Source organism: Tyto alba, unplaced genomic scaffold (genome assembly GCF_018691265.1).
Source record: "Tyto alba isolate M040663 unplaced genomic scaffold, T.alba_DEE_v4.0 Super-Scaffold_42, whole genome shotgun sequence".
Taxonomy (NCBI): domain Eukaryota; kingdom Metazoa; phylum Chordata; class Aves; order Strigiformes; family Tytonidae; genus Tyto; species Tyto alba.
Window position 1 is genome coordinate 16,662,238 of NW_024881318.1, and position 25,102 is coordinate 16,687,339.

The 25,102-nt window shown below is 33.8% G+C and overlaps 1 protein-coding gene across 4 annotated transcripts in view; it reads left to right on the top strand.

Annotated features, from left to right (window-relative positions):
* SPEF2 (sperm flagellar 2) overlaps positions 1-24,635 on the top strand; it is a 68,408-nt gene extending 43,773 nt beyond the window's left edge. Inside the window, exons 22-33 of one of the 4 annotated variants that reach the window (XM_032992266.2) lie at positions 526-663; positions 2,983-3,143; positions 3,987-4,167; positions 4,944-5,109; positions 7,567-7,689; positions 10,447-10,585; positions 11,914-12,143; positions 19,516-20,708; positions 20,811-21,028; positions 21,116-21,324; positions 21,411-21,534; positions 21,639-24,635. In XM_032992266.2, the coding sequence (XP_032848157.2) occupies positions 526-663; positions 2,983-3,143; positions 3,987-4,167; positions 4,944-5,109; positions 7,567-7,689; positions 10,447-10,585; positions 11,914-12,143; positions 19,516-20,708; positions 20,811-21,028; positions 21,116-21,324; positions 21,411-21,534; positions 21,639-22,014 (3,258 nt within the window). In that variant the 3' untranslated portion in view covers positions 22,015-24,635. Of the gene's footprint in view, positions 1-525; positions 664-2,982; positions 3,144-3,986; positions 4,168-4,943; positions 5,110-7,566; positions 7,690-10,446; positions 10,586-11,913; positions 12,144-14,502; positions 16,294-19,515; positions 20,709-20,810; positions 21,029-21,115; positions 21,325-21,410; positions 21,535-21,638 lie in introns of those variants that run through there. The other 3 variants (XM_032992268.2, XM_032992267.2, XM_032992269.2) reach the window with 3 other exon arrangements.
* The last annotated feature ends 467 nt before the right edge of the window (positions 24,636-25,102 follow it).

A 25,102-nucleotide genomic window follows, 5' to 3' on the forward strand; every position in this document is an offset into this window, starting at 1 on the left:
TAGTGCTGCTATTAGGTATAGTCAGTAGTTGAAGAGCCCTTAGTTATAAAGAACATTAAAGAAAAGTGGCATAGAGCTATCCAAATTGGATGGAAACTTGAACTCTGACGTAATTTTCTCAGAATTTTTCATATTGCGCATCCCCTTAGAGTGTTCTTATTGTAAATGTATTAGGGAGCAAACCATTCAAGTGGAAAGTTGGTGCAGTTGGGAGCTTATTCATATTCTCACGTGTCTAGCTTAGATAGATCTTCTCTGCCCGAGGAAAGCAAGGCAGACTGTACATTCATCTCATACCTTTATATTTTTCTCTCTGGCACAGTTGCAAAACTATTTTATGTCAGCTTTCTGTAAGCATATGACCTGTTGACCAGGCTTTGACATTTACAACAATAAAGAAAAAGCCCCAGATGGGAAGATGCCCTATGCACAGGCAAAAAAAATACAATTTTTAATATTAAATATAAAAAAAGGTATTAAAATTCTGTTTCATAGTTATTTCTCATATTTAATTTTGTGTTTTAGGACCTAAGAGATCTTCTCTGGGATATCTGTGATAACAGAAGGGAAGAAGCAGAGCAGGAACGTACTGATATCATGAATGATGGCTGGTTACCAGATCATAGTGGGATAGCAATGAACCATTTCTTTTCACTTATGCAGGTATGGATCCACTATGCAGTCTACAATGGAAAGAAACAATGAATTAGATTTGGAGGACAGTCAGCCTCAGAGGAATTTTGTATGGTTGGCTCCAAATAAGTGAGGGATGGAGAATTAGATAAGCAAATGTCCGTGCCTTTTCTGTACATATCTAAAAAGTTGAGGCAAAAAGTAGATGGCATTCCATACATGTAACTGTTTGGCAGGCAGAAAAGCTTAAGAAAAACACCACTGGTATTGTCAAACCCCCCAGACTTCCAACCTGTAGTATATAGTGCTACTTTTTGCAATTTTATCAGTCCAGTGAATCATCTGAGTTTTGTAACAGGAATGTTAGGAATGCTTATCCTTCTGTGATCATATTGACATCTGCTTTTAATTTACAAATTACATAATTCACTGATGTTGTAGACCCACTTGCTGTTGAGTTTGTCCTGTATTCCCCATATCACAATATTGTGTCAGTTATTAACTTCACCAACATGGCTTGAAATTTTACCTACAGGCTGAAAAAAAAATTGCAAGGAATGTTTTTAATAATTTGATGTCATTTGTTGCTCTTGAGAAAATCTGTTCAAATATGATCCAGCTTTCACACATCTAACCTCAAAGTTTTCAAGAGACCATGTACCCCACATTAAGGCTTTCCTCTCATTCATCCTGATTATTAATTATTTCAGTTCCTGCAGTAAGATTTCCCTGTGACTGCTGTTCTAGGTGCATAAATTTGGTTTGGAACTGGGCTGGACTGGACTGGACTAGACTAGACTACACAAGCTTTTCTGTAAACTGAGTGACCATTTGGTGAAAGTTTTGGCAGCTTTAAATAAGACAATGAAAACAATGCTTTAAACATGTGTTAAGAGATGATTATTTGGCTGAAAAATCAGGCCTAAACAATTTAGGGTGGGCTTTCTGCCCTTTTATTCTCTGTGTTATCTTTATATGCTTACAAACAAAGGAAGCAGTCTCTTATCTCATATGAGTGTTGTGGTAATTTAAGTAAAGTTTGTGAAATAGTCAGTTGCTATAGTAAGGAAATTATTAACTCTGTTTTCAAAGAGTGTAAATAATGCCCTAAATAAAGACTTAATTAAAGATCTTACATCTTTTGTTTTTCTTCTTTTGTATTCATGTGTAATTTCTCAATCCTAATTCTCTTCTAGCAGAATTTCCTGGACATGCATGATGCAGTACAGAGGAGATTCACTATGAATCTAGTTTAATCTGTCTTGTGTGGATATGTAGAGTAGCCATTTAAAAGGACAAATAGATGTATTAAATATATGTAAGCTTTTATTTTTCTAAAGAAAAATGCAAAGGAAACACTTTTTACTTCCTTCACTTAGTATATACTTCCTAAAATAAATGAATTATTAATGCTAGAAGTACAGAATTAAAAATATAATAACTATATCTTTATGTTATGGCTTTGTTTGAGAAGCAGCCAAAAATAGGCTTCTTTGGTCTTGAGCTCTCTGTCTGTGGGTTTTTCTGTGGGAAGTTGCATATATTCCCCAGGTGGCTCTGTTACTGTTTTAACACATAAATTTGTATAAATGCCGTTTATCAGATTTCTTTTCACCTTTCCGTGTACACAGTGTTATACTAGGAGATATTTCTCCTTAACTTATGGATAAGTTCTGGTTTACACCACAAAGGTTTTATCCTTTGTTTTGTGAATGTGGTTTTGTGCATTTTCCCATGAATATTTAGTACTGTTTTGTCAGTTAGAAACTAACACCATACTATATCAATAAATCAAAACATGACAGGTGCTAAATGTTTTTTGAATCTTATTTGATTTCTTCCAAGATGATTCACACAGAAAGATCTTCAAGACACTTAGGTGTGGAAAGTCTGTTGATTTCTTCGGTCAAGAAAAACTTTATGGGTTTTAAAATTTTCTCCATCACTTAACCCTTCTTATTTTATACTATTAAGGATTTTATTTCTTTTGAACAAAAAGATCCCTATGATTTGTTGTACGTAGTATACTTGCTACTATAGAAAAACATATACCTCAAAATATACCGTTATTAAATTTAATGCATCAAACATTATTGTAAATAATTCTTCCTATTCTAACAACTAAAATTTTTATTAATCCTTAGAAATACTAGTGTGAAGACATTCTAGATGCAAGTAGTAGTGTGCATTGAATACATTATAAATTTTCAAACAAATATGGTTATGTTTGTTGCTTTCCTTCAAACTCTTAGGATTTAGAATTGCTTCTGCTATGATCTGTTTAAAAATGTAACAGAAATTTGTTCTTTCCTGTTTTGAATTTAAATTTTTCTGTCCTTTCTTCTTGAGGTTGAACTGGATCGTTTCCAAGATACAAAGAGACTTCTTCATGATTATTATAGGGCAATGGAAGGAAAAATACCAACAGATGATGGTCAAGATTTTACTAGAATCCCATTGCTAGATATTGCTGCTGTAGAGCAGAAAGAAGATGAAAATAAATCAAGAAGGTAAAAATGCATTATTAAATTATACAAATATCAACAAATACAATGCACTGATAGCTTTGTGGCTGTATGTGAAAATATATGTGCATATATTTCAAAGGATGAGGAAGTAAGAATTTTTAACAAGGTATTACAGTCAGTGGATGAGTCTTGAATCACAGGTTTAATTTATCCCTGAATTTTTACTGATTTACCTATGCCATTTTCACTATTGCATCTCTGAATTACAAACCACTTTAAATGCTACCTTAGAAAGAAATCTGCTGTAAAAATGTTCCCTATTTCCCTGTGTTGCTGACAGTTTCCAGCATAATCATCACATAACTAAGTTAAATATCATTATGGAACATTAAAAGGTTTAAAATTTGCACCAACAAACATAATGGGTTATGTTATTACAAATATAAATCAAATCAGCCTACAATGATGCACAGAATTGGATGCTATATTAAAAGGTAAGAGATACCATCAAATAATTTCACAATATCAAAAATGCTGTCAATAATGACACCTGATTTTTTAAAATACTTACAGTTCATTTAGAAACTGAGTAATGAGTCTGTGCTTCTAGTCCATGTGGAAAATACCAGCAGATCATGCAGTCATTTGACGTATTTTATCCATCTATTATTATTCATTAGCTTCTGTAGTTAAACTAGATATTTTTCTTGTGATCCACACATTGCACCACTTTTGGTCATAAGGAAAGTTCATCCTTTTTCTGTTGCTATGGCAAATCTTGAAAAAAACATTCATGTTCCCTTAGTATATTCTCCAGTGTAGTTATAAGTTAACACTTTTTATTAAGGGGTGTGTGTGAATTATGCCTTATATTTTATTTGTAAGGATTCCTCTAGTTTCTTGGAACCCTCCACCAGAAATAAATACTAACAAGTCAAAAAGCAAAGGAACTCCACAGAAGAGTGCTAAGGATGAGAATTCTGAAAATGGAGTGGCCACTTTTGGGAAAGATGAAAGTCTTATTACTGATATATATCAAACAGCAGTGACAGCAGTATCAAATATGGTAAGAAATGTCTTATTTACTTAAACATTTCCGGATTGCACAGTCAAAGCCTCCCATTCAGTAGGCAGCCTAAATACACAGAACTTCGCACTGTGTATCTGTTTCATGTGTCTTGCTCAACCACTGATACTGTAATTGAATATGTTTATGTTTCTATGAAGAAAATGTTGGAAACTGTGTTTATAATGGATCCTTTCATTCTATTACTGAGAGAAATATTTTGAATGTTGACTCTATATATCTACTTCTTCCATGATAAACTCTTCCCTTATCCCTCAGTAGAAGTGAGAGAAGAGGGACAAGTTTTATCCCGTGATGCACTGTTCGCTCAAACCTTTCACAGCTTCGAAAGCTATGGTTACATTCTTCCTTATATATAGCTAAAAGTAAATTAGGTGGGCTTTTCAAATGGTTGGTTTCTGGATTCACTTTTTCTTTTTCTTTGGTCATTTTAAAATAAGTGAATTTCTACACCCTTACAGTATAGCTTTAGTCTTGCTTTGCATACTGTTGATTCTTACATTTCTCACTTGTTCCTAGAGTACAGATAATTGGTTACAAGAATTAAAACCACTATCTCGCTTGCATTTTTGCTGTAGAATTTTATTTTTGAGAAATAATCAAAATGTAATAAATTTAAATAATTACAGTATCTCCTTTGTTGTATTTATATGTGTATGTCTCAGCAAGTACTTTCAGGAAATACAGGCTATTCAAAACAGTAGTTACACAGGGTTGATACTATGTACTTTACTATGTGTGACTGTGGCATCAAGGTAACAGCTGAAATAGAATCTAAAGAAATGGAGGAAGAAAATGAACGTCAGCAGCTAGAACTGAAAGAAGATATGAAATCTTCACAGACGTTGTCAGGCAAAGCTACTGGGAAAGATGCCAAAGATGCCAAAAAGCTTTCTCCCAGATCAGCTACGAAGAAGAAAGGTATTTGAAATGCAGACTTTGTTGTAGCAATGCTTGAAATTACTGAAATGTAAATATGTCAGTAATACAGAAAAGAGTAACCCAAGACATTTAATTTGATTTAATTTCTGTTTTGAAATGTCAAATGTGGCATATCAATGTGAAAATCTGTTAGTGATAAAGGAGTGCAGAGGCTTTTGAATGGCAATTGCACTTATTTAATCATATGTGTTGCCATAATTATTAGTCAGAAATAAATACTCCAAGTAAAACCTAGAAAGTAAATATTTTTTCTCCATGTGCTGTTTGGGAATTCAATAATTAAAACTAGTTTATCAATTTAAATAGAATTCCATTAAATTCTGCCTACTTTCCAGCGATTGGTTAAAATATTTCAAATATTAAAATAAAAGTAGTGAAATAAAATGGATAAATTATCCAATACCCGAAGGTATTTTGGAATGAATTTATCAGCCACATAGTAGCATGGATCTATCAGGGTCCATAATTTTTATATATAACTGTAACATGATGTAAATAAATAACATAAAATCTAATGGTATATGTAGTCCTAAAGAAGATCAGACTCCCACTGAGGAAGATCTTACTCATAGACCTGGCAAGAATCTGTCCAACCAGATGAGAATACAAAGTTTATTTGCAAAAGAGAAACAGACCTACAATTTCTATCTCTTTATCCTAGCAATTCAGGCAGTCTGATAGAAGAAATTCTGGCATGCAATGCTGTTTATACTTTTTTTTTTCATAAATACTTCCTGGAGCAGGTAGTGGTTTAAGTAACTTCCACTTCTTTCTGCAAAATGTTATAGCTCCGGCAGGAAGCCAGGGGCTGGTAGCCTGAACCTTGTGTCCTCTGTAAAGGCATTCTACATAGCAAGAGAGGGCTTCAAGCCCTGTCTGTGTGAGGGTAGCCTGAAATTCAGGTACTTCATTTCCAAGTGAAAAAGAGTTGTAACTGCAGAGTTGTTATGCATAAAGTGGCTGACTTTTTTTTTTTTTTTTTTTTTTGATAAACCTTTTCTTTGAACTGTACTTGGTGCTCGCTCTGTGGTTGATTCTGCTCATAGTACAGTGAACAAGTATAGCCCTGCAAACGCATAGCCACATGGATACCTAATTTGCGAGCCCAAGGGAGCCTTAGGTGGGTGCTTAGCATCTTAATCCAGCCAAGAATGTAGCAGATTTTCAAATTTCTAGGAAAGCTTAGTGATAAAAAATCAGCAGCTATCACCTGTTTAATACTAAGTGGCTATGTTGTGGTTTGTAGATTGCCTCTTCAGAATAAATTTTTGTTCAGACCTGGTACTACATGACTTGCCTGAAATCACAAATCTGTAAAGTAACAGAACTGCAACTAGAAATCAACTGTGCATTCCTCATGGTGGAAGATGAAGTATCAGTTGATGTATCTGTAACTAAGTTTCAGTTTTGATTTAATTCTAAATACAGTGTCACCGTAATGTTTCTGTAACAGAAGAATTCCCTAGGATACAGCTATAGTCTAGTAACTGAGTGATACAATTTAGCATATGTAATTTTATCACTTCTAGGTTTGACCATTTGCTTCATGTTGACCTTATGTATCATGCAGATGTTTTTTTTTGTTTTTTTTTTTTTTTTTTTTTTTTGTTGTTTGTTTGTTTGTTTGTTTTTTTTTTTTTTTTTTCCTCTGTAACAGCTCCATCTGCTCTTCTAGGACAAACCAGTTAGGAGTATTTTAATATTTTTGAGTAACATAGCATTGTGACTACAGAATTTCATGCAGTCTTTAAAACTATGATAAAATACCTTTACAATGTCTGTTCATAGATACGTAAGTTAAAGCAAGCTGCAAAAACAGCTAACAATGGTTTAGAAAGGCATGGAATAACATAGTTCTTTTTTTTTTTTTTTTTCTTCTGACTTACTGATTTTTTAAAATTGCATTATTGTTCTTTTCACTGCTTTGATGGTAACCAGCGATATTTACTAACATAGCATTTTACTACAGTTTGCTAAACTTAAATTTGCTCCAGAAGCAACAGTTATCATTCCAAAGGGGTTTATTTATTCACTGGTTGTGATAAATTGATAGATTTTAGGGTCAAAGAGGACATTTTAACCATCTGGGATCACAACAGAGGCACACCTGCTCCATCATGATTTTCCATTCAGAAATACATTTTAGGATGTTATTTAACCAGCTTTAATACAGTTGTATATGCTGGAGTAATTTTATGCACTGTTAATCTTAGTATGTCTTGCAGATGTAAATCACAGTCAAAGAAATCTAAATATGTTATGTTGACATAAGACACTTGAGTAACCACCTTTGTATTGTCATAAATAGCCACATCAAGTAAGGTAGAAAGTGCCATTTTTCATTTTAAAAAATGTGCTGTCTTGTGAGCGCCTGTGTATGGATACGCAAACTTACCAGCAAAGTTCAGACACTCTGAGAGGTCTATTTTCCTGCAGGACTGCCTTCTACTGCATCTATGGTTGAAGTCAATCCAGTTCCTATGACACCAGAAGAATTAAAGAAACAAGAGCTGACACTTAAAATAAAGCAAGAATATTTCAGTGCCTTGAAACATGAAGGTATGTTATTTGGTTACTTATATTGGGAGTGATTGTTATTCCTAAATTAGGTAGTGTAATAGTCAAAACTAGCCAGAAAATCTAGGGAAAGTGGATGGATAAGTAAGAAAAAGGAGGGAATAGAAAGAAGTGTCTGGAGAAATGAGGAATTTTTTTGGGGGTAGTAGTCATCAGTGATTTTGTGGTAAACATATTTAAAATAGAAATCTGGATTTTTTTCTTCTTTTTTGTTCTCTTCTGTTTCTTTTCATTTTATTTTCCATGACTAAGCAATTATTCATCATGAGAGAATAAATTTCACATAGGTGGTTATCCACTCTTCAGTATTCAATTAAATTGAATTCCATATTTAAAATGTTTTGATCTGGGAAAGAATTTGTTGGTAATTTTATATATATCATTGATGCTTTTCTCTCTGATTCCCTCTTCCTCAAGCCACATGGGATTCAAGCAGCAAGATGCAGATTTTATTCCAGTCAGACCCTTCCAAAAACTATCTACTGTTCATGTCATTCTGTCTCTGTCTGTCTTACTCAACTTCCAAGGCAACTGGTCAATTTCAGCCAAAAGTAGATGTCTGAAAAACGGAAGTCTGAAGTTGAAAATAAGTTGAAATTCTCTTTGCAGATGGGTTTCAACTAGAAGAAAAAGACCTCTTTCTCACTAAAGGAAAGATAGAACCTAGCTGCTAGAGATTCTGTTTGGAACAGTTGGCAAGCTCATCATCATGTGTTACCTCCTTGGTGGGGTAACTTTTGCATAGTCTTTACTATGAAAAGTAGAGGGCAAACAGCAGTTAATGAATGAAACACAAATTAATAAGGCTTCTTTAAGTCCATACCAGACCAAATGGTTGTACACCTACCACTTTCAATATTGTTTAATTGAAAAGCAGTTTATGAATAAATAATCTAAGATTTTGGGATAATGAGGAGAGGAATGGCAGTAACTTTGAAGATCTTAGTAATATAAAGATGAATTTTATTGATTCATTGACGTGTTTTGTTTTCTTGAGTTTGTTTCATTTTCATTTTACATTTAACAAAAAAGCCAAGGTAAAAATCTAAGGAAGACTAAACTCATTGAGCTGTATCTCATAATTGCACAGGCACATAGCTGGTACATTTGTGGATCATAGTTTCACTTGCAGCTATGATAACTGGATGCTTTTGCCTTCAGTTATACAGGTACACAGAGACTAGCAAAGTCACTAGTTGTGGACAGTTGCTAAGTTTTTAATGTTGATTTCATATTCCATTTCTCTGTTGCATCAATGTGCCTTGCCTTTTACTCTGCTACTGTCAAGAGAGCAGCTTTATCAGTGGACTGCAGTACCTGCTTCTGAAAATGCAGGGAGGCAAAAATTGTCATGCGCTTATCTTTGTAACACACTGATAGCAGCTATTTAAAGAAAATGCAGAGGACAAACATCCTCTCATGTACTTTCAGTTGCTTAGAACCTTTACTCTTATGTCTTTATCATCAAATCAAAATAACCCTCTATGAGACCCAAACCCATTCTATGTTCTAAATTTTGAACGTCAGCTCTTTCTTACTGAAAACAGGAGGTGTGCAGAATTGCATTCTACTTTGACTGAGAAATAACATTAAAAGGACATGCCTTATATTTTTTAGAATCCATCTTTCTATATTGATTGCCTAGAAAAAGTTTCATTCCCAAACCTAACTATTTTGAAAAATTAGTAGCATCTAGAATAAGGTTTATAATATAAATAATTTTACAGTCTTTAACTTTGAAGTCACTGTACCAATTACTATATAATATTAATTGTTTAAAAGATTCTGCAGTACAGAAGGTTAAATATGAAGAAAAATCAAGATGAATACTGAATTTGCCTTCAGGACTGAAAATAATCTCTAGCTACAGGTCCTCTTACTCTTCTTTTGTAAGGCTTTCAATATCTTTCAGTGCTGGTTCCATGTGTGTCTCAATACATTACCTTAGCTGTCTTTTCATCCAGTTGGCATCCTTTTCACCTTGGACATTGCTGACTTGTTCTCATTTCTTCACCTTTTAGCTTCATTTTTTTAAGTATTAGCCTCTCTGTGAGAGACTAATTTGATTTTTTTTCCTCAATTCTTCCTATTCTGAAAACTAAAAATCATTAAATTATCAATGTTTTTAAAAGTTTAATGTAAATACTCTATACATAGTTTTGGTAGAGGTTAATTATTTTCTTAATGCTCACTAGCCAAACTTTTTTCTAATGCAGCCTGAGTTTTAGAGTATAAAATAGTCATATGTAGGAAGCTTGAAGCAAAACCAGTGAAGTTAATTTTAAAGGGCTGGAAACAGAAGAAACAGAAAAACAAACTTTTATTGTGATTAACATATATAATGATTAAGATGTGTTTTCTTTAAAATTTATCCGTAACAGGGTACTCACACTTGCATCATTAAGCATTTAGATCTGTTGCTGTATAGTGTTAATTTAGTTCCATATCACTGTGTACTTAAACATTCCCTGTACCTCTATGATAGTTTTATTAAGGTATTTAAGTTAAGTTACATTGTATTTATATTAAGTTACATTGTGAATTCTGATGCTTATAGAAGACACACTTTAGTAAAATACATGGTGCAGTAGGGGTGATTCTGAAAAATAAATTGGTCAAGAATATGAGAAATTAAATTAATATTTTACTGCCTAAAAGCAGGTTAACCTGTTAAACTTTAGGTGCTTAAGGCTAAGAATTTTATCAGTAGTAATTATTATGACATTACTATTTTGACAGAGGTAGCTGCAAAATCTCGACTAGAACTTATAAAAGAAAAAGCTTTAGCATTTGTTGAAGAGCTAACAATGAAAGCAGAAGAGGTGTATAAAGATATGGAAAAGTGGCTTGGATCCAGGTTCTTGGCAGAAATGTCCAGGTAGTATATATACCATTTTAAATAGGAACCTTTTTTTTTCCAAACTAGACTATGCTACTAAAGATAGTTGTTTATATAGAAGCAAATAATTAGGAAAAAAAATGTAGAAAATAATAATTTCATTTAATGAACTGGAATTTAATTTTAACTTAAATACCTGTATGGTAATTACTAATTTCTTGGATGATTACAAGGTTCTACTGTCATCAGCAGAGAAAATTATCAGTTCTGCTGTTTTTTTAGACTACAGATTTAGAAGATTTATGAACATCAGCAGACAACCAGTTATTCCGTTTAGTAGAAGCCTCTATATAATTTCAGTGGCTTCTGTCACTTAGGACTGTGGGGTTATTTTCTTTCCTGTGCTTTACACATGCTGGAAAATTCCACCTACTCTTATTACCACCATTTATAACATTTCTCAAATTTATTTCAAGGTCCATTAAGAAAAAAAGTTCTTCTTTGCAATTTTTCTGTCCTAGTAAATAAAATGTTCTTGGGACCATTCTATAATGCTAAAGTCAAGTAGCATAGAATGGCCTATGTCCATATCATTAAAGGATTTTACTTTTCAAAAGAAATAGGTCGCGTTGCCTTCTGGAAAATGTTTCTGGCCTGTACTAAATTTTGAAGTATACCTGGGACAGTGCTGGTTGATCTATGTCAGGGCAAGCCCAAGGCAAGAGTCATGAGTGTAGGATGTGAAGGCTCTAACAGACAATAACACAAAGAGGCTGAGCCTCTGCCTTCAAGTCAGTTTTATTTACTCTCTTGACACCAATCACTACCAAAGACACAGTATTTACAGATCATCATGTCCTTTGACCTGACACACCAGGCCAAACCTATATCTAGTTGAATGTTACAGGCAGCTGATGTCTTTCCCTGTATAAATTGACGTCATTGCATTTGGAACAGAAGTTCATATGCCCCTCCAAAATGCTACTCTAGAAAGTGCTTTGTACATCTAGGATTTAGGGACACAGTAGAAGACAAGGTGTTGAAATAAGCTAAAGGATGATTACAGATGGAACATGTATGTTCACCCCTATAAAATTTAAGGAATAAAGAAAGTTTTATTCTTTCATATTTTTCCATCAGGTCTCTTCTGTGGCTTAGATCTGTCTTTATATAAATTCCATGCCACAGTCAAAAGATTTCTTCCTTCCAGAGGACAATGATTTTGCTGAGTACAGAATTCACACAGAGGAGTTGTAATTTTTACTTAAGGAAAGCTCTCGAAGTGTAAACACATTAAAATTTGAACCTAAGTTGTTAACGTTGTGTATTAAAAGCACTCATTGTTTACTGCATTTACACTTTCACAGTGTTGAAAAGCTGATTGAGGTTGCACGACATCATATTGAGAGTTCTATCAAAATCCAATACGAAATTACTTTAGAAGAAACAGATTTCTTCATCAGCAGTGATGTAAAAGTGTTTCCTAATCCTGTTCCTTCACCACATGTTCCACACATAGAGACCTCTGGAAATGGTACTCTAACTATTTCACAACTTACTATGCTTCATAAACAGTTTCTACAAGTGGCACCTAAAGGTAAGAAAAATTTTTCCTTTTCACTCAGGAAGGACTTTTAGTTACTTAAAATTTAAAGTAACTTCTGGGAGCTACTGAACATTAATTACCTATATTGTTAAAGATCATACTACAATTAAAGATCCTGTTACATATAAAAGTAAAGTCATAGTGTGGAATATTGAAAGTATGAAATAACCAGACCATGTGAAAGCTTTTAATGTCTTTGCTAGAGGCTTTCTATCCTCAAGACCACATACTTAATATTCCTCTAACAGATGTCTATGTAACATGTTTTTAAGAGTGGTACATATCATGCTTACTTTAAAGACGCAAGTCTTTAACTTGTTTACGAAGTCATAGTTCAGAGAACATTAAAACTGTATTATTTTAAAACATTTTAAAATAAATCAGTATTTTCATGAAACTATTCTATAGGGCCTATTATAACTACTACTATTCTTCAAGTCAATGTGTGCCAGTTGTTTTCAGCAATTTGCAAGTGTTGACTCAGATATGTATTTTTTTTCCTTTGTACATGCATTTATTGTGTGCCAACTTTCTAATTATGGGAACCTTAGGCTTAGGATGCTTGTAAAGACTTTCTTGCAAAACTTCCTATTGCTGTATAAATGTTATAAAATAATTTAGGTAAGGCAGTTTTAAACTGAGATGGAAAGTAGTTAAACACATATTTGCAGAGGGTTTTATTACTACCACTGTTCTGTATTATGATCAAATTTTAATATGATTGCCACTGTGATTGCGAAATGCAATGTGTAAACATGTACTTGTAATTTTGGATCCAGCCCTCCCAATGTGATAACGTCACAAAGGCACAGTGAAGTTGAATTTAATTCTTTATTCAGAAATGCTTTGCATGTATATTTATGGAGAAATTCCATTTAACCTTTGAACACATTTTAGGCAGAAAGATGTTTATAGTTTTTCCTTAGAGAAATGCATGTCATCTTATCTATAGTGTAGGAGCGTGTGTGTGTAAGCATTCCAAACTTTTATATAGAAGTTAATTTAGCCAATAGTATTGTATATGTAATACCATGTGAAACTAAAAATGTGCATGTTTGTAATCATTAGATAGCCCCATAGAGTTGAAACGCTAATACCAGTTTGGCTGGCCATTCCACTTAAAAGGTTTTCTTTTGTCTTTAAATAATTTATTCATTAAGATATTTAAAACTAAAAAATCTTGTCTAATACAAACTCTTATATTCTTGACATGTTTAAGACGGAACAGCTATTTTCCTTGTACATTTGTAATAATTAGCAAAAAGACAAATGAAATCTTACCTTTCTACAATATTGTCCTTTTGATAATATTATATTCACTAAAATGACCCAAGATGATGGGCCATCTGTGGGTATCCAAAAAGGTAAATATCATGACTTAGTAGTCATGAGACAGTAAAAGAATGCATGTTCTCTGGAACCACAGTAAGGAATTATGTTTTAAAGTAAGGCCCCAAAGAATGTGCAACAGCACTCTTTCATTGTCTCATGCCTATTAAGTCAAGATATTTACCTTTTTGGATAGCTTAATTAGGATGGGAAGCACAAGCTGTGCAAGTCATCTTTAAAACCACATAAATCACATCCCAGATTTCCTAAGGCAACCACTCCCCTTCGTTATAGAAATTCCACAGGAAGAGTTAAATCTCTTAAAACATCAGGAAAATTTTTCACATCCTGCGGTCTCCCCTCGTTCAAGAGAATGCTCAATAGAAAAATGCATGCCTCCTTAGTAGCTAGTCTCTTACTGAACAGAAGAAGGAAAAACACTGAAGCACCCAGCACCCTGGCAGTGGAACTGTTGGACAGCAGCTCTAAAAATGATACAAATAGGTAACAAACTAACCCCTGTCCTGGAGAACCTCTAAACAGATCTAGATTTTGTGCCAAACATCTTCATTTTCTAATTACTCACCTGAGCGGTCCTCTGAGCATTCATAATGGAAATCCACACAAACAAACACGAGGCATAGACTATAGGGCAATTCAAAATAGAATAAATCTACCAATCTTCTGTACTACGTAAATAGGAAAATTCCTAATGTTGTTCTGAAAATGGAATATTAGGCTTATTTTCTATAGCATTGTGGAGATTACATGAAGAAGAATTTTACCTAGAAATACAGGCAAAACAAAGAGTAATAAAGAATAGGTTATTATGTTGGAAGAAATAAACATGTAAACGTTTTTTTACAGGATATTTGGTAGACGCCAAAAGGATGTATTTTCAAGATATGTTTAAAAATTGCCAAAATGAAAGCAACAAATGGGAGTGCTAATATACTTAAAAATTGTTAGATATTTACAAAAGAAATCTTACAAAAATTGTAAACAGTTTTGTCTTTCGTAGGAATTTAAAGTATTAAAGGATTGCCGATTCATCACAGACAGCTTTGTTCTATCCTGCACACTTGGTTCTTCATGGAAGCACGTTATTCACTATTCTAAGGATTGATGGACAAAAAATACAGCCTGTGCTGGGCCTTCCTACCTATGGACACAGCCTTTCATTTGATAAGAAAATGCATAAATTATTATCTTTTATTATTCCAAGTGCCATTATCCAAACTCCAGGTGGCTCTGCAGTATTTGTTAATTTCACTAACTCCTTTGATCAATCTCTTAACAGTGCTTTAATATATTGCCTCAGGAACATGCTGCTTTTTTATAGGAAGAACTGTGGCAGGTCTTAATTGGAGCTACTAACACTTCTTTTTCTTTTCTCTTCTACAGTCTCTTTGGATGTGTTCTGTTCTTATCAACAAAATTAAACTAACCATCTATTAGGTCTCGTCCGTTTTGATTCCCTTTAGCACTATATTCCTCCTATGACCATATGTTTTGCCAATTCAATTAGCACACATCTGGAATGTCTCAATTTTCTTCTAAAGGCGCTTAGAGAATGCAGTTTTGGTAATATTTTGCATTATCAAACGGATCAAAATAGATGCTATCCCAGACTTCTGTTCTCTATCTTATGACTGAATTGCACAAGGGAATTTTAAATTTTATAAGTTTTTTCACAGTCATGACCTTCATGAACCATTCCAGTTTAAATTATAGTAATCATTGCTCATCAGAAATAAATTCAATCAGGCTTAAAAAACTTCTATATCCAATATCCAAAAAACATTTAAAAGGTTTATTTATAAACCTACAAAATAGTTGGCTAAAATGTGAAACAGTAAAGCACAGAGGACAGCCTAAGACCAGATTGTATTGCTATTTCTTTTTAATTTGTAGACTTGTCATCTGAGTTTTACTGTGTTGCTAGATTTGAAACAGATAGACATATTAAAGTGTTCATCTAGTTCAGATGAAATTTTACCTTTTTAATAGAATATTTTGTTGAGTGGATCAGTCAGAATTATATGCTGACCCTAAATAATGTTTATAGATTATGCTTTCTCTTCACAAGCACTTTTGTAGAAACAATTCAAGAGCTTACAATAGTAATCCTCATGATCTGTCTTTGATGTGAATAGAGAGTGAAATCCATATGTGAGCATAGAAATAAGTTCATCATCTCTAACTTTCTTAAGACTATATTTCTTCTCAATGTGTTTTTTTCAAAACTTGAAAATAGAAAAGCTTAAGTTTGTAGGCAGAGGAAGTATCTTTTTCTAGACAAATCATATAGGTAGAAAATGCCTAAATTTTTGGGATATAAAACCCTTAATCATAGAACCAGAATAGATACAATACCTCTCCCTATAGATAATGGAAAATCTAGTAATTCTTCTGACTTAATTTCACTTACCCCTCCTGTTATGGTTCTTACTAAATCATGTAAGTTATTCAGAAATCTGTATATCTGTTTGCCTATAGTGTTTAAAAATTTGTATATCCAATTACTTTCATGAAACATATTTAACATGTTTGTATATGTTTCTGTCCATTTGTATGTATATATCCAAGTCTTAAGATTTCAGTCAGCATAACAGAGGAACTCTCCTTTCCCCTCATTGCATCAGTACAGCAACGGGTGTATCTTAATCTGTGGTTCCAAATTTAAAATACCAATTCTTGCTAATTAGTGAAGATTGGACATAAACCATAGCAGAATCAGTAATAATAAACTAATAAATGAAGTAAATATTTACAATGAAAATCACCTTCAGGGGTGATGAGTATCTCAGTATCTTGGAGAGTATGAGTCATATTTTTTATATTTCTGTCTGTTCAAAGGATAGAAGTATCCCATATTACTAGATTTAGACTTCTGAAGTTAGATGAATATAATTCAGCCTTAGGGCTTATTTCACTCATTCATCCCTTATAGCATTGCTATAGACTCTTGTGCATAACTTGCATAGATCATCATCCAAACTTCTAGTAAGAAATTACTATGGAAACGTTTTTCTCAGTGAAAATGGAGGGAATAGGAATCTGTTAAAATGTTTTGGTAAAATTTAATGAAAAGGGAATAAAATCTTAACATAATTCTTACCTCTAGTATAGGTTTACAATCTCATTTTGTTGCCTGTATAAATTTATAATCTGAATCTTTACCACAGTTCCTCAATTTAGGGGGAAACTCAGTGTAGTATCATACAGGCACTGTATGAAAATATTCTGCTGACTGTTGTATCATTAAGAAATAGCCTCTTTTGTGTATCTGTGCCTTATAACTGAGGCATGGTGATTGCTCTTTATTTCTTATGTCCTTTTAAAATTTCACAGTCCTGGTTTGCAGAGTATGCATCTAGTATACAGTTATGCTGCTGTCGTTCTTGATGCTCCTTTTGAATGTTTATCCTTCTGTTTTCAGTTTCACTTGTGGTCATAATCTTCATTTCTTCACTAATTAATTCTTTGCATTTGTTTATTATGTTTCTGCACTGCTTATTGAATCATATATAAATGATTGTTAATGTCATCTTGTGTATTAGTGAATGATATTTTTAAAAAGATTTTAATGCAAAACAATTCTACCTTGTGTAGTTTTTTCTACATTAGTTTTCCTTTTGATTTCATTGGTGACAGACTTTTATGTGAAAAGAGGTTGCTTCATAAGTAGTATAGGCTTGCTTCCTTTTACGTCCTGTGTTCTTTCCATAATACCATTGCAACAAATTCCACCTTTTCCCATACTCCCAGTTTCCTTCTGCTAGTTCATCTCCTGTTCCTTTCCATGTCTGTTAGCCTAGTTTGAAAATAACTATTGTCTTTCATGCCATCTTACCTATATGTTTTGCTTGTACAGCTATGGCTAGGATGCACGGGATGCTGTGTGTGGTCTGGAACTAAGTTTAGGCTGATTTATGCCTCTTGGGCACAGAGTGGATAAAAGCTGGTCAACTCACCACCTTTTTCCTCAGTGGAGGTGTTATGAGGATCTTTCTCCTGTACCTCAGAACACATCTGAAAGACATTATACTGACAAACTTGGTTCAAATTGGCCATTCTAAAATTATTAGTGAAGGAGAACTGTCAGGCAGACAAATTGATGTAGACATATATAGGGAACACAACTGCATAACCTTCATTTCCTTAAGTAAACATGGTAAGAATATACTAGAGGGAAGATTTGTAATGAGTATAATCATAATTTATATGGGTTGTAGAGATGATCTGATGATTCGTACATCTTAGATATGTCTTTACTGTTCTCACATGCTGTAGGATATACTGTCTGTCTAAAGACACATACAACTGATCACTTATAAACTCATGATGTCCCAAACATATTTTTCTAAGAGTTTAAACCCATGTGTTTTGAAATGAAAAGATTCAAAACTTGAAAAATATTAGTGGCATTGAAGGTCCATCTTACAGGGAATCTCATCCGTGACAGTGGCTCACAGTACCTACCCTGATCCCCATTTTTCTAATAGACAGTAGATTTCTACAGGTACCTATACACCTCAAGAAGCAGTTGGCACTATAGAAGTGTTACAATGATTTTATCCCTTCCACCTGCTGACTTCTGCAGTTGCAGATCCATTAATCCTGCTCCCCATCTCTATTTCAGATTTTATTGTGGTTTTGTAGCTGCCTAATGTTAGGGAAGGTTTTTAATATTTAATGTATGTTAAGAATACTTCTCCTCTCTTTTTAGTCCTGGGTATGGTACTTGGGCACATGTCAGAAAAATCTTCTGTGGTCTGGTTGTTTTTGCTGTCCATGTGGACCACAGCTACTACTTCAGATTTAAAGTTCTTTAAAGAATGGCTCATAATGGAAATGTATTTAAACTGCATGTTCCTAACATTTTTTAATATTATGGCCTTTCAGGATGCTCAGAATAGAATGGAGCAGACAAACTATCATTTTTATGACAGTGGGAACAAACAGCTCTCACAAATTGTGTAATGCATATATGAAAATCTAACCCTTCTTATAAAATAGAAAAGAGTGGAATACAAGGACTCTTAAGACCTTTCAAAAGACCAGACATTGTCATTAATTTTGCCTCTTGACGTACCCATTACAATAAGGAGGGTGGGAATTCAGATTGTTCTTAGGTCATTTCCTCAGTGCTTTACTTGTGGTATTTCCCAGTGAATAGCTTTCTAGTTTTATTGCCTCAGTTCTGCATGGAATTTGTCTTCGTTATTTGTTGCTTGCTTTTCAAAGTCATGACGTTAAGATGACAGGGTACTAAAATAATAATTAAATTACTTGCAAAAAGTAGGAGATTCATGAGCTCTAGACATAGAATTTTCAAAAATGCCAGTTTATGGCATTTTCTCCTACAAAGTATAAGAATGACCATCTTGAGAACAATTTGGGAAAATAATATTGAGAACAATCTCAATGCTTTAAGTATTTCCATTTTGAGAGCAAAATATGAAGCTTATACAGTTTCTCTTTGTCAAAGCAGTAATAAAATAATTCTGCAGATAAATATATTTTAAGAAGATCAGGTCAGCTACATATGCCATAGAATATCTTATGCGTTGTGACAGGTATTTGTTTATGTAATTATGGATTTGCTCCAAGTTAACTTTTCTGTTAATGTCAGGTGTAGTGGGCATCATAATAGGTTTGTGACTTCTGTAGTGTCCTCTGGAGACATTTTGCCTGAAAGACCATTCTGAATTCCTGTCCCTAACTCCGTTTTATTCTGTTTCAAAAATGGTATTGATGCTGCTGCACTTTACTGGTTGTGTATTCTGACAAACTTCTGTTAGTCAAAACTGCAGTCAAAACACCATTTCTTAGAAGAGTTCTGGGTAGCCTCTAACTGATTCAAGAGTAGATCTCAGTTTTCCTTCTGCTATTTTATGACTGTTAATTTCAAGTCACAATCTAGTCCCAAATTAACAAAATAAACGTGGATGAAAAAAGAAAAAATACAGCTGATAATTTATGAAATAAAAACTATTTTGTATCTAGTTGTTCTTTTTTTGAATTATAGCTCTAAGAGCACTGAAGCAATTTAAAAGCAAGAGTAATTCTTCTAGCAAGAGAGAAGGTGGTGACAGAGAGAAAGACAAGAAAGATTTGGAACATCAGAGAACAAAGAGGAATCGACAGTTTCCAAAAATATGGCTAACAAAATACTCCTGGTTAAAATACGATGAGGAAAGGGGAATAATGTTTTGTGCACCATGTCGTAAGCATAATGTGGATTTGGGGGAAAACATTCATAATTTTTGTTCTGGCACTGATGATTTCAAACTTGAATTTATAAATACACACCAAAGTAGTGAAGCTCATGCCTGGGCTACCTGTATGGAAGCTGCCAGTAGTGCTTCACCAGATACAGGTTCTGCTGAGCAGATATGGAAGAGCATGAACTCCATAACATTAGGTAGAGTAGAAAATATTTTTAGAACATGCCATGCTATTGCTAAATCTGGTCGTCCCTTTACAGACCTTGACTGGATGTGCAAACTAGATGATATGAAAGGAGTGGATATTGGTTCTGTATTTAGAAATGACAAGTCAGCAAGAATGTTTATACATTTTATTGCAGATGTAGAAAGAAGAGCTTTGAAAGAGAAGCTGGAGAAGTGTAAATTCTTTTCTGTTATTAGTGATGGATTTACAGACAGTATACTCAAAACAGCTGCAGTTGTCTATGTATGCTTTGCAAATGAAGGAAAAGTCCATTGCCAGATTGTTGGGGTTCAACCTGTTCACAGAACTGATGCTTCAAGTATGAAAAATGCAATTGAGGAAACATTACAAATAAATCTTCAGCTTAGTCTGACAAGCCAAGATTGGTCAAGAAAATTAGTTGGGTTTGGGAGTGATGGAACAGCTGTCATGGTAGGAGAAAACAGTGGGGTAGCTAAACTTCTGAGGGAAATTCAGCCTTGTGTACAGTCTGTGCATTGTTTTGCTCACCGCCTAAAGCTGGCTTACAAAGGAGCACTGAAAAATATTCAGCTATACAACATCTTAAGCAATGCCTTGAGAAATATGTATTACTTTTATCATAACTCACCTCTAAATAAGGATGATCTCAAAGCCACATATGAAGCCATTAAGTTGCGACCAGCTATTCCTTCTCGCATTGGAGGCTCCCAGTGGCTTCCTCGTCTACAAACAGCTCTACAAATTCTTCTTAAAGGTTATCCTGCAATTGTTCTACATCTGACCAAGGTAAATGATTTAAAATTTGGGTGTAACTTCAGGAAAAATTAATTGCTGTGGCTAATTCTGGTCCACATACCCAATGCTTTCTTTTTCTATGTTGATTTCCAGATTGAAAGAGATTCAAGAGCCTCAAACCAGCAGAAAGTCAAAGGCCTTTTACACCTCCTTCTGAGAATGGAGATAGTCAAGTTTTCTCACTTCTTGTTGGATGTCATCAATGTCCTCAACATTCTGTCACATGTTACTTTGGATCACAGCTCCTCCATTGCAGACATATTTGCAACTGTGCAGTCAACACTGGAAACACTTCACATGTATCAAACAAGGTGTGGCATTTCTAACAAATGAACCATGATCTTATTAGAATATAATAAAATAGTATTACATATTGTTTTGTATTCAATATCTTCCAGAGCTGGTCCAAAGGAACGCCTGATTGAGACCATTCAGCACTTTCATGGTTACGAGCTTGTTGGAAATGGAAATATTTCAGCAGTACGAGCCAAAGTATTAAGTAATTTGGTGAACAGGCTTCATGATTGTTTTTGCGATGCAAGTCAAGATGTTTTGAGAGCAACTACTATTGGAAGTTTTAAGCTATGGCCTAACCAAATGAAACAAGGTATAGAACTTGATAATAGCTATTTGAAGTTCACCTTCTATATTCTTTAAAACCATAAAAATATTTTTGGTTTGCCTCTGTTGTAGAATTTGGTGAAAAGGAAGTGTCTGTCTTGACTAAACATTATGAAGTCATACTAGAAGCTGCTAGTGTGAAAGTAGGTGAAGTAGAAACTGAATGGAGCATGTTGAAATTAGAACTCTATAACAGGTAATAAGAAAACTGCATTTGTTTCTGTGTATTGATTTATTCAAAAGGATTATGGAAATACATTTGTTGATAGTTATAATTATACTTCTTACCATGCTTTTTAGATTTCAGAACGTCCGGACCTTAACATGGGATTCAGTGAACTCAGTTTATTCAAGGAAGTATCCCAACATCCTGACATTGGTAGATTTGATCCTAACTCTGCCAGCAAGCTCAGCTGAAACAGAACGAGGCTTCAGTCAAATGAAACTCACCATGATGCATTTGCACTCTAAACTAAGGTCTGAAATTGTGACGGATCTTATGATAATTCAGATGAACTCTCCAGATATCAAAAAATTTGACCCCCAGAAAGCTATTAATTTGTGGAATTCTACTTGTAAGAGAAATAGAAGACTTCAGGGAGATGATATGATGACAAATGAAAGACCAGATTACTGCTCTAAATTTGATTTACAGAGTCTCTCTGGAAGTGACTAGATGAAAATTGTTAGGTTTTATTTTACAAATTTCATGTAACATACATGGACACTTTAACAGAACACCTACCTTGCAGGGTTAATGATTGTAATATTTATATTTTTTTCATAGTGTATTATAATGTTAAAATATGGCTTTTATGTTCACTGCTGAGTCACCTGTAAGTGTTTACATTTGCCCTTCTATACCTAACTTCTATAAATCTGAAGACAATGAACAAAAATAAGAATACATTGTTACCTTGGTAACATGTGGACAGAGGGATGTCTCAACTTCAATCTGATTCTTGCATTTAGCTGAGTCATAATACATCATAACACCTGGAGTTAACTGTCATCTCACTATCAGTCTTTAATGGTTCAAGAAGCTTCACTGATTTTGAAAACCTGGATTTTCTTTTGATAAATGTGTGGAAAATCAGTGCATTATTTCTGTCAAATGACTGCTTGACCTCTGTAGCCTATGAATTTTGGGTCATACCTTCCCTCCATATCTGTACATGTTTCTGTTTTTTATTGTCTTGTGGGTAAGGTTTAACATGACTTTTCACAGATTTTTGTCAGTCTTGTCTTTCAGAAGACTTTCCTACAGAGACAGAACAGATCTATAAATCAGTCTTCCCATAGCAAATGCTCCTACAGCCAGGATATGACTAATATACTTCACAGTTTGAATGACATTTTTCCCTGTAAAAATGTTTGTGAGGGTTGCAATAAGAATTCTGTATCTTGATTTTTAATCCAGGATCTAAGAATGAGAATTGTTTGGAGAAGTATCTGATTTCATAATTTCATAATTCTACATGTTCTAAATGCAACTTTACACTTGATAATTTCAAATCAAGGTAAAGCATACCAGCAGAACATATTTCTACAATCAATGAAAAAGCAATGATTTATATCAAAAGATAGCTAAAGTGAAATCACTGATGACCCTGCTTAGTTCTTATAACAGTGGTGAAGATGAACTAGAATTAATTTGGGAGAAATGAATGTGAGGTCATTCATCTTTAAATCAATCCTTTTCCATATCAAGATCAACTCTCTACTTTCAATATAAAAAATGTCTAGTAATTGCAGAATAAATACTCTTTACATAGATACACATGTTCATGGTCTTTTTTTGTGTGTCTTGCATATATATTCATGCCACTTCTAGGTTTAAATAGTGTGTCTGAAAGAGAGTAAGTTTTGAATGCATGTCTTATTAAAGGATGTTAGTCCACTCAAGTAGAGTTAATCTGTAAGGGTCAGAAAAAGAGATCCGTACTGTGCATTATGTGGTTGATTATAAAAGATTCATCATTGAAATATCTTCACTTGTGATTTCTCAGATAACAAAAATGTTTTATACTTAACCTAATAAGCAACAGGATATATATCATACAGGATACCTTATTAGATATGTGGCATTGCTAATTCTAAGGATTTTCTCTTATGTCACATAATACTGGGGTTTTCCCCTCAAAGTTTCCAAATGGGAATATTTTAACTATGGTGAGGTTAGAAAAAGTTTGAAAATGTGTCTCCAGAATGTATAACAGCAGAAGACAAAAACAAAAGTAATGAAGAGAAGTATATTTAGAATCTGTAACACTGAAGTAACTTCCATGATCCAAGGGGGCAGCATCACATTTTTAGTATTAGGACTGAAGATAATGGATACATTGCCCTTGGAAAAATACAAAGAAAATCTTGATATCATAACAAGTAGTTGGAAGGGGATATCAAGAAGCCATCCATGTCTAAAAGTGGGATCAAATTTAAATTCAGAAAATCTATCCAATGTTTGCCCCTCATTATTTTTTTATAAGCTTTTAAAATAATCCACTGTAGAATGTGTGCTTTGCTTTCTTTAGTGCTTTGGTGTCCTTCTGTTTATATGGCTTTTTAATACTATCTGAAATATTTTTGCTGCAAACAAATTTTATTTCCTATCATTCTTCCTCACTGCAGTTATGGAGAGGGAGGTTTCCTTATCCTCTTTGTAATATTTGGTTTTAACTGGAAAACTACTGCTATGTTTTTTCATAATCTTCCTTTTGTAGATGAAACTAGCAGAATTCCGTCAGCCTTGCTCAGTCTGCTTTCTAAGCCTGTGATGATTCTTTCTGCTTTCTTCTGGGCACTCTTTAGTTTCTATACATCCTTCTAGATCTGCAGATTCCAAAACTGTATGCCAGCAGAAGCCATACAGCTGAAAAGAATGCAAAGATTATTTCCAGGGTCTTCCCATGTACTTTCTGGTGATACTGTAATCTACCATAATCCCTAGAGCCTTTCTACAGAGATTTTACTTTGGCAGTAAGATTTCCATTGTGACATTTATGCGGTTCATTATTTCAGCCCAATGTGGCACTTGGCATTCATTCTTATTGGATAGTGTGCTTTTTATCCTAGACTATATCTCCAATTTGTAAAGTTCACTTTGAATTCTAATCCTGTTCTCTAATGTGCTTGAAGTTTTCTTTCCTGACTGGTTTTATCTGCAATGTAATGTGTATTGATTTGTGCAGTCTGTTTCTTCAAAGTACTTTGTTCTGTTTCCAGTGAAATTTATTTACTCACCTTTACTATCTCACCATTTTTTCAACATCTTTTTGAATTCTGATTCTTTTTCCAAAATGCTTGTTATCCCTTCTAATTAAAAGTGTTTCAACACATTTAATAAATTAATTTTGTATTCAGTCTCCTACATCATTCAACAAAAAATTTTTTTGGGGGGGTGTGGGGGGGAGCTTAACAAAAAGATTTTGTGAAAAGCATACCTGTTTTGCAACCAACCAGTCTTGTTAGGTGGACGAAGCTGATCTTGGAAATTGTTTTCCCATTCTTTCCCAGAGGATGTTATTTCCTTTTACCACCTGCAGAGTACCATTTGCAGACACCAGTATCCTTTTCTCAGCACCATCTGTGTAGCTGCTCACTCATAGCATCTCTCCATGATTATAAAGCATTGGCAGCCCCTCAATTAAATTGATGAATCACCTTTTGTCCTGTAATTTAATCAGATATTCAAAACTAGCTCCATGCTCTATATTATAGAAACATATAGATCTAGACAAAATATCTAAAAATACAGTGGAGAA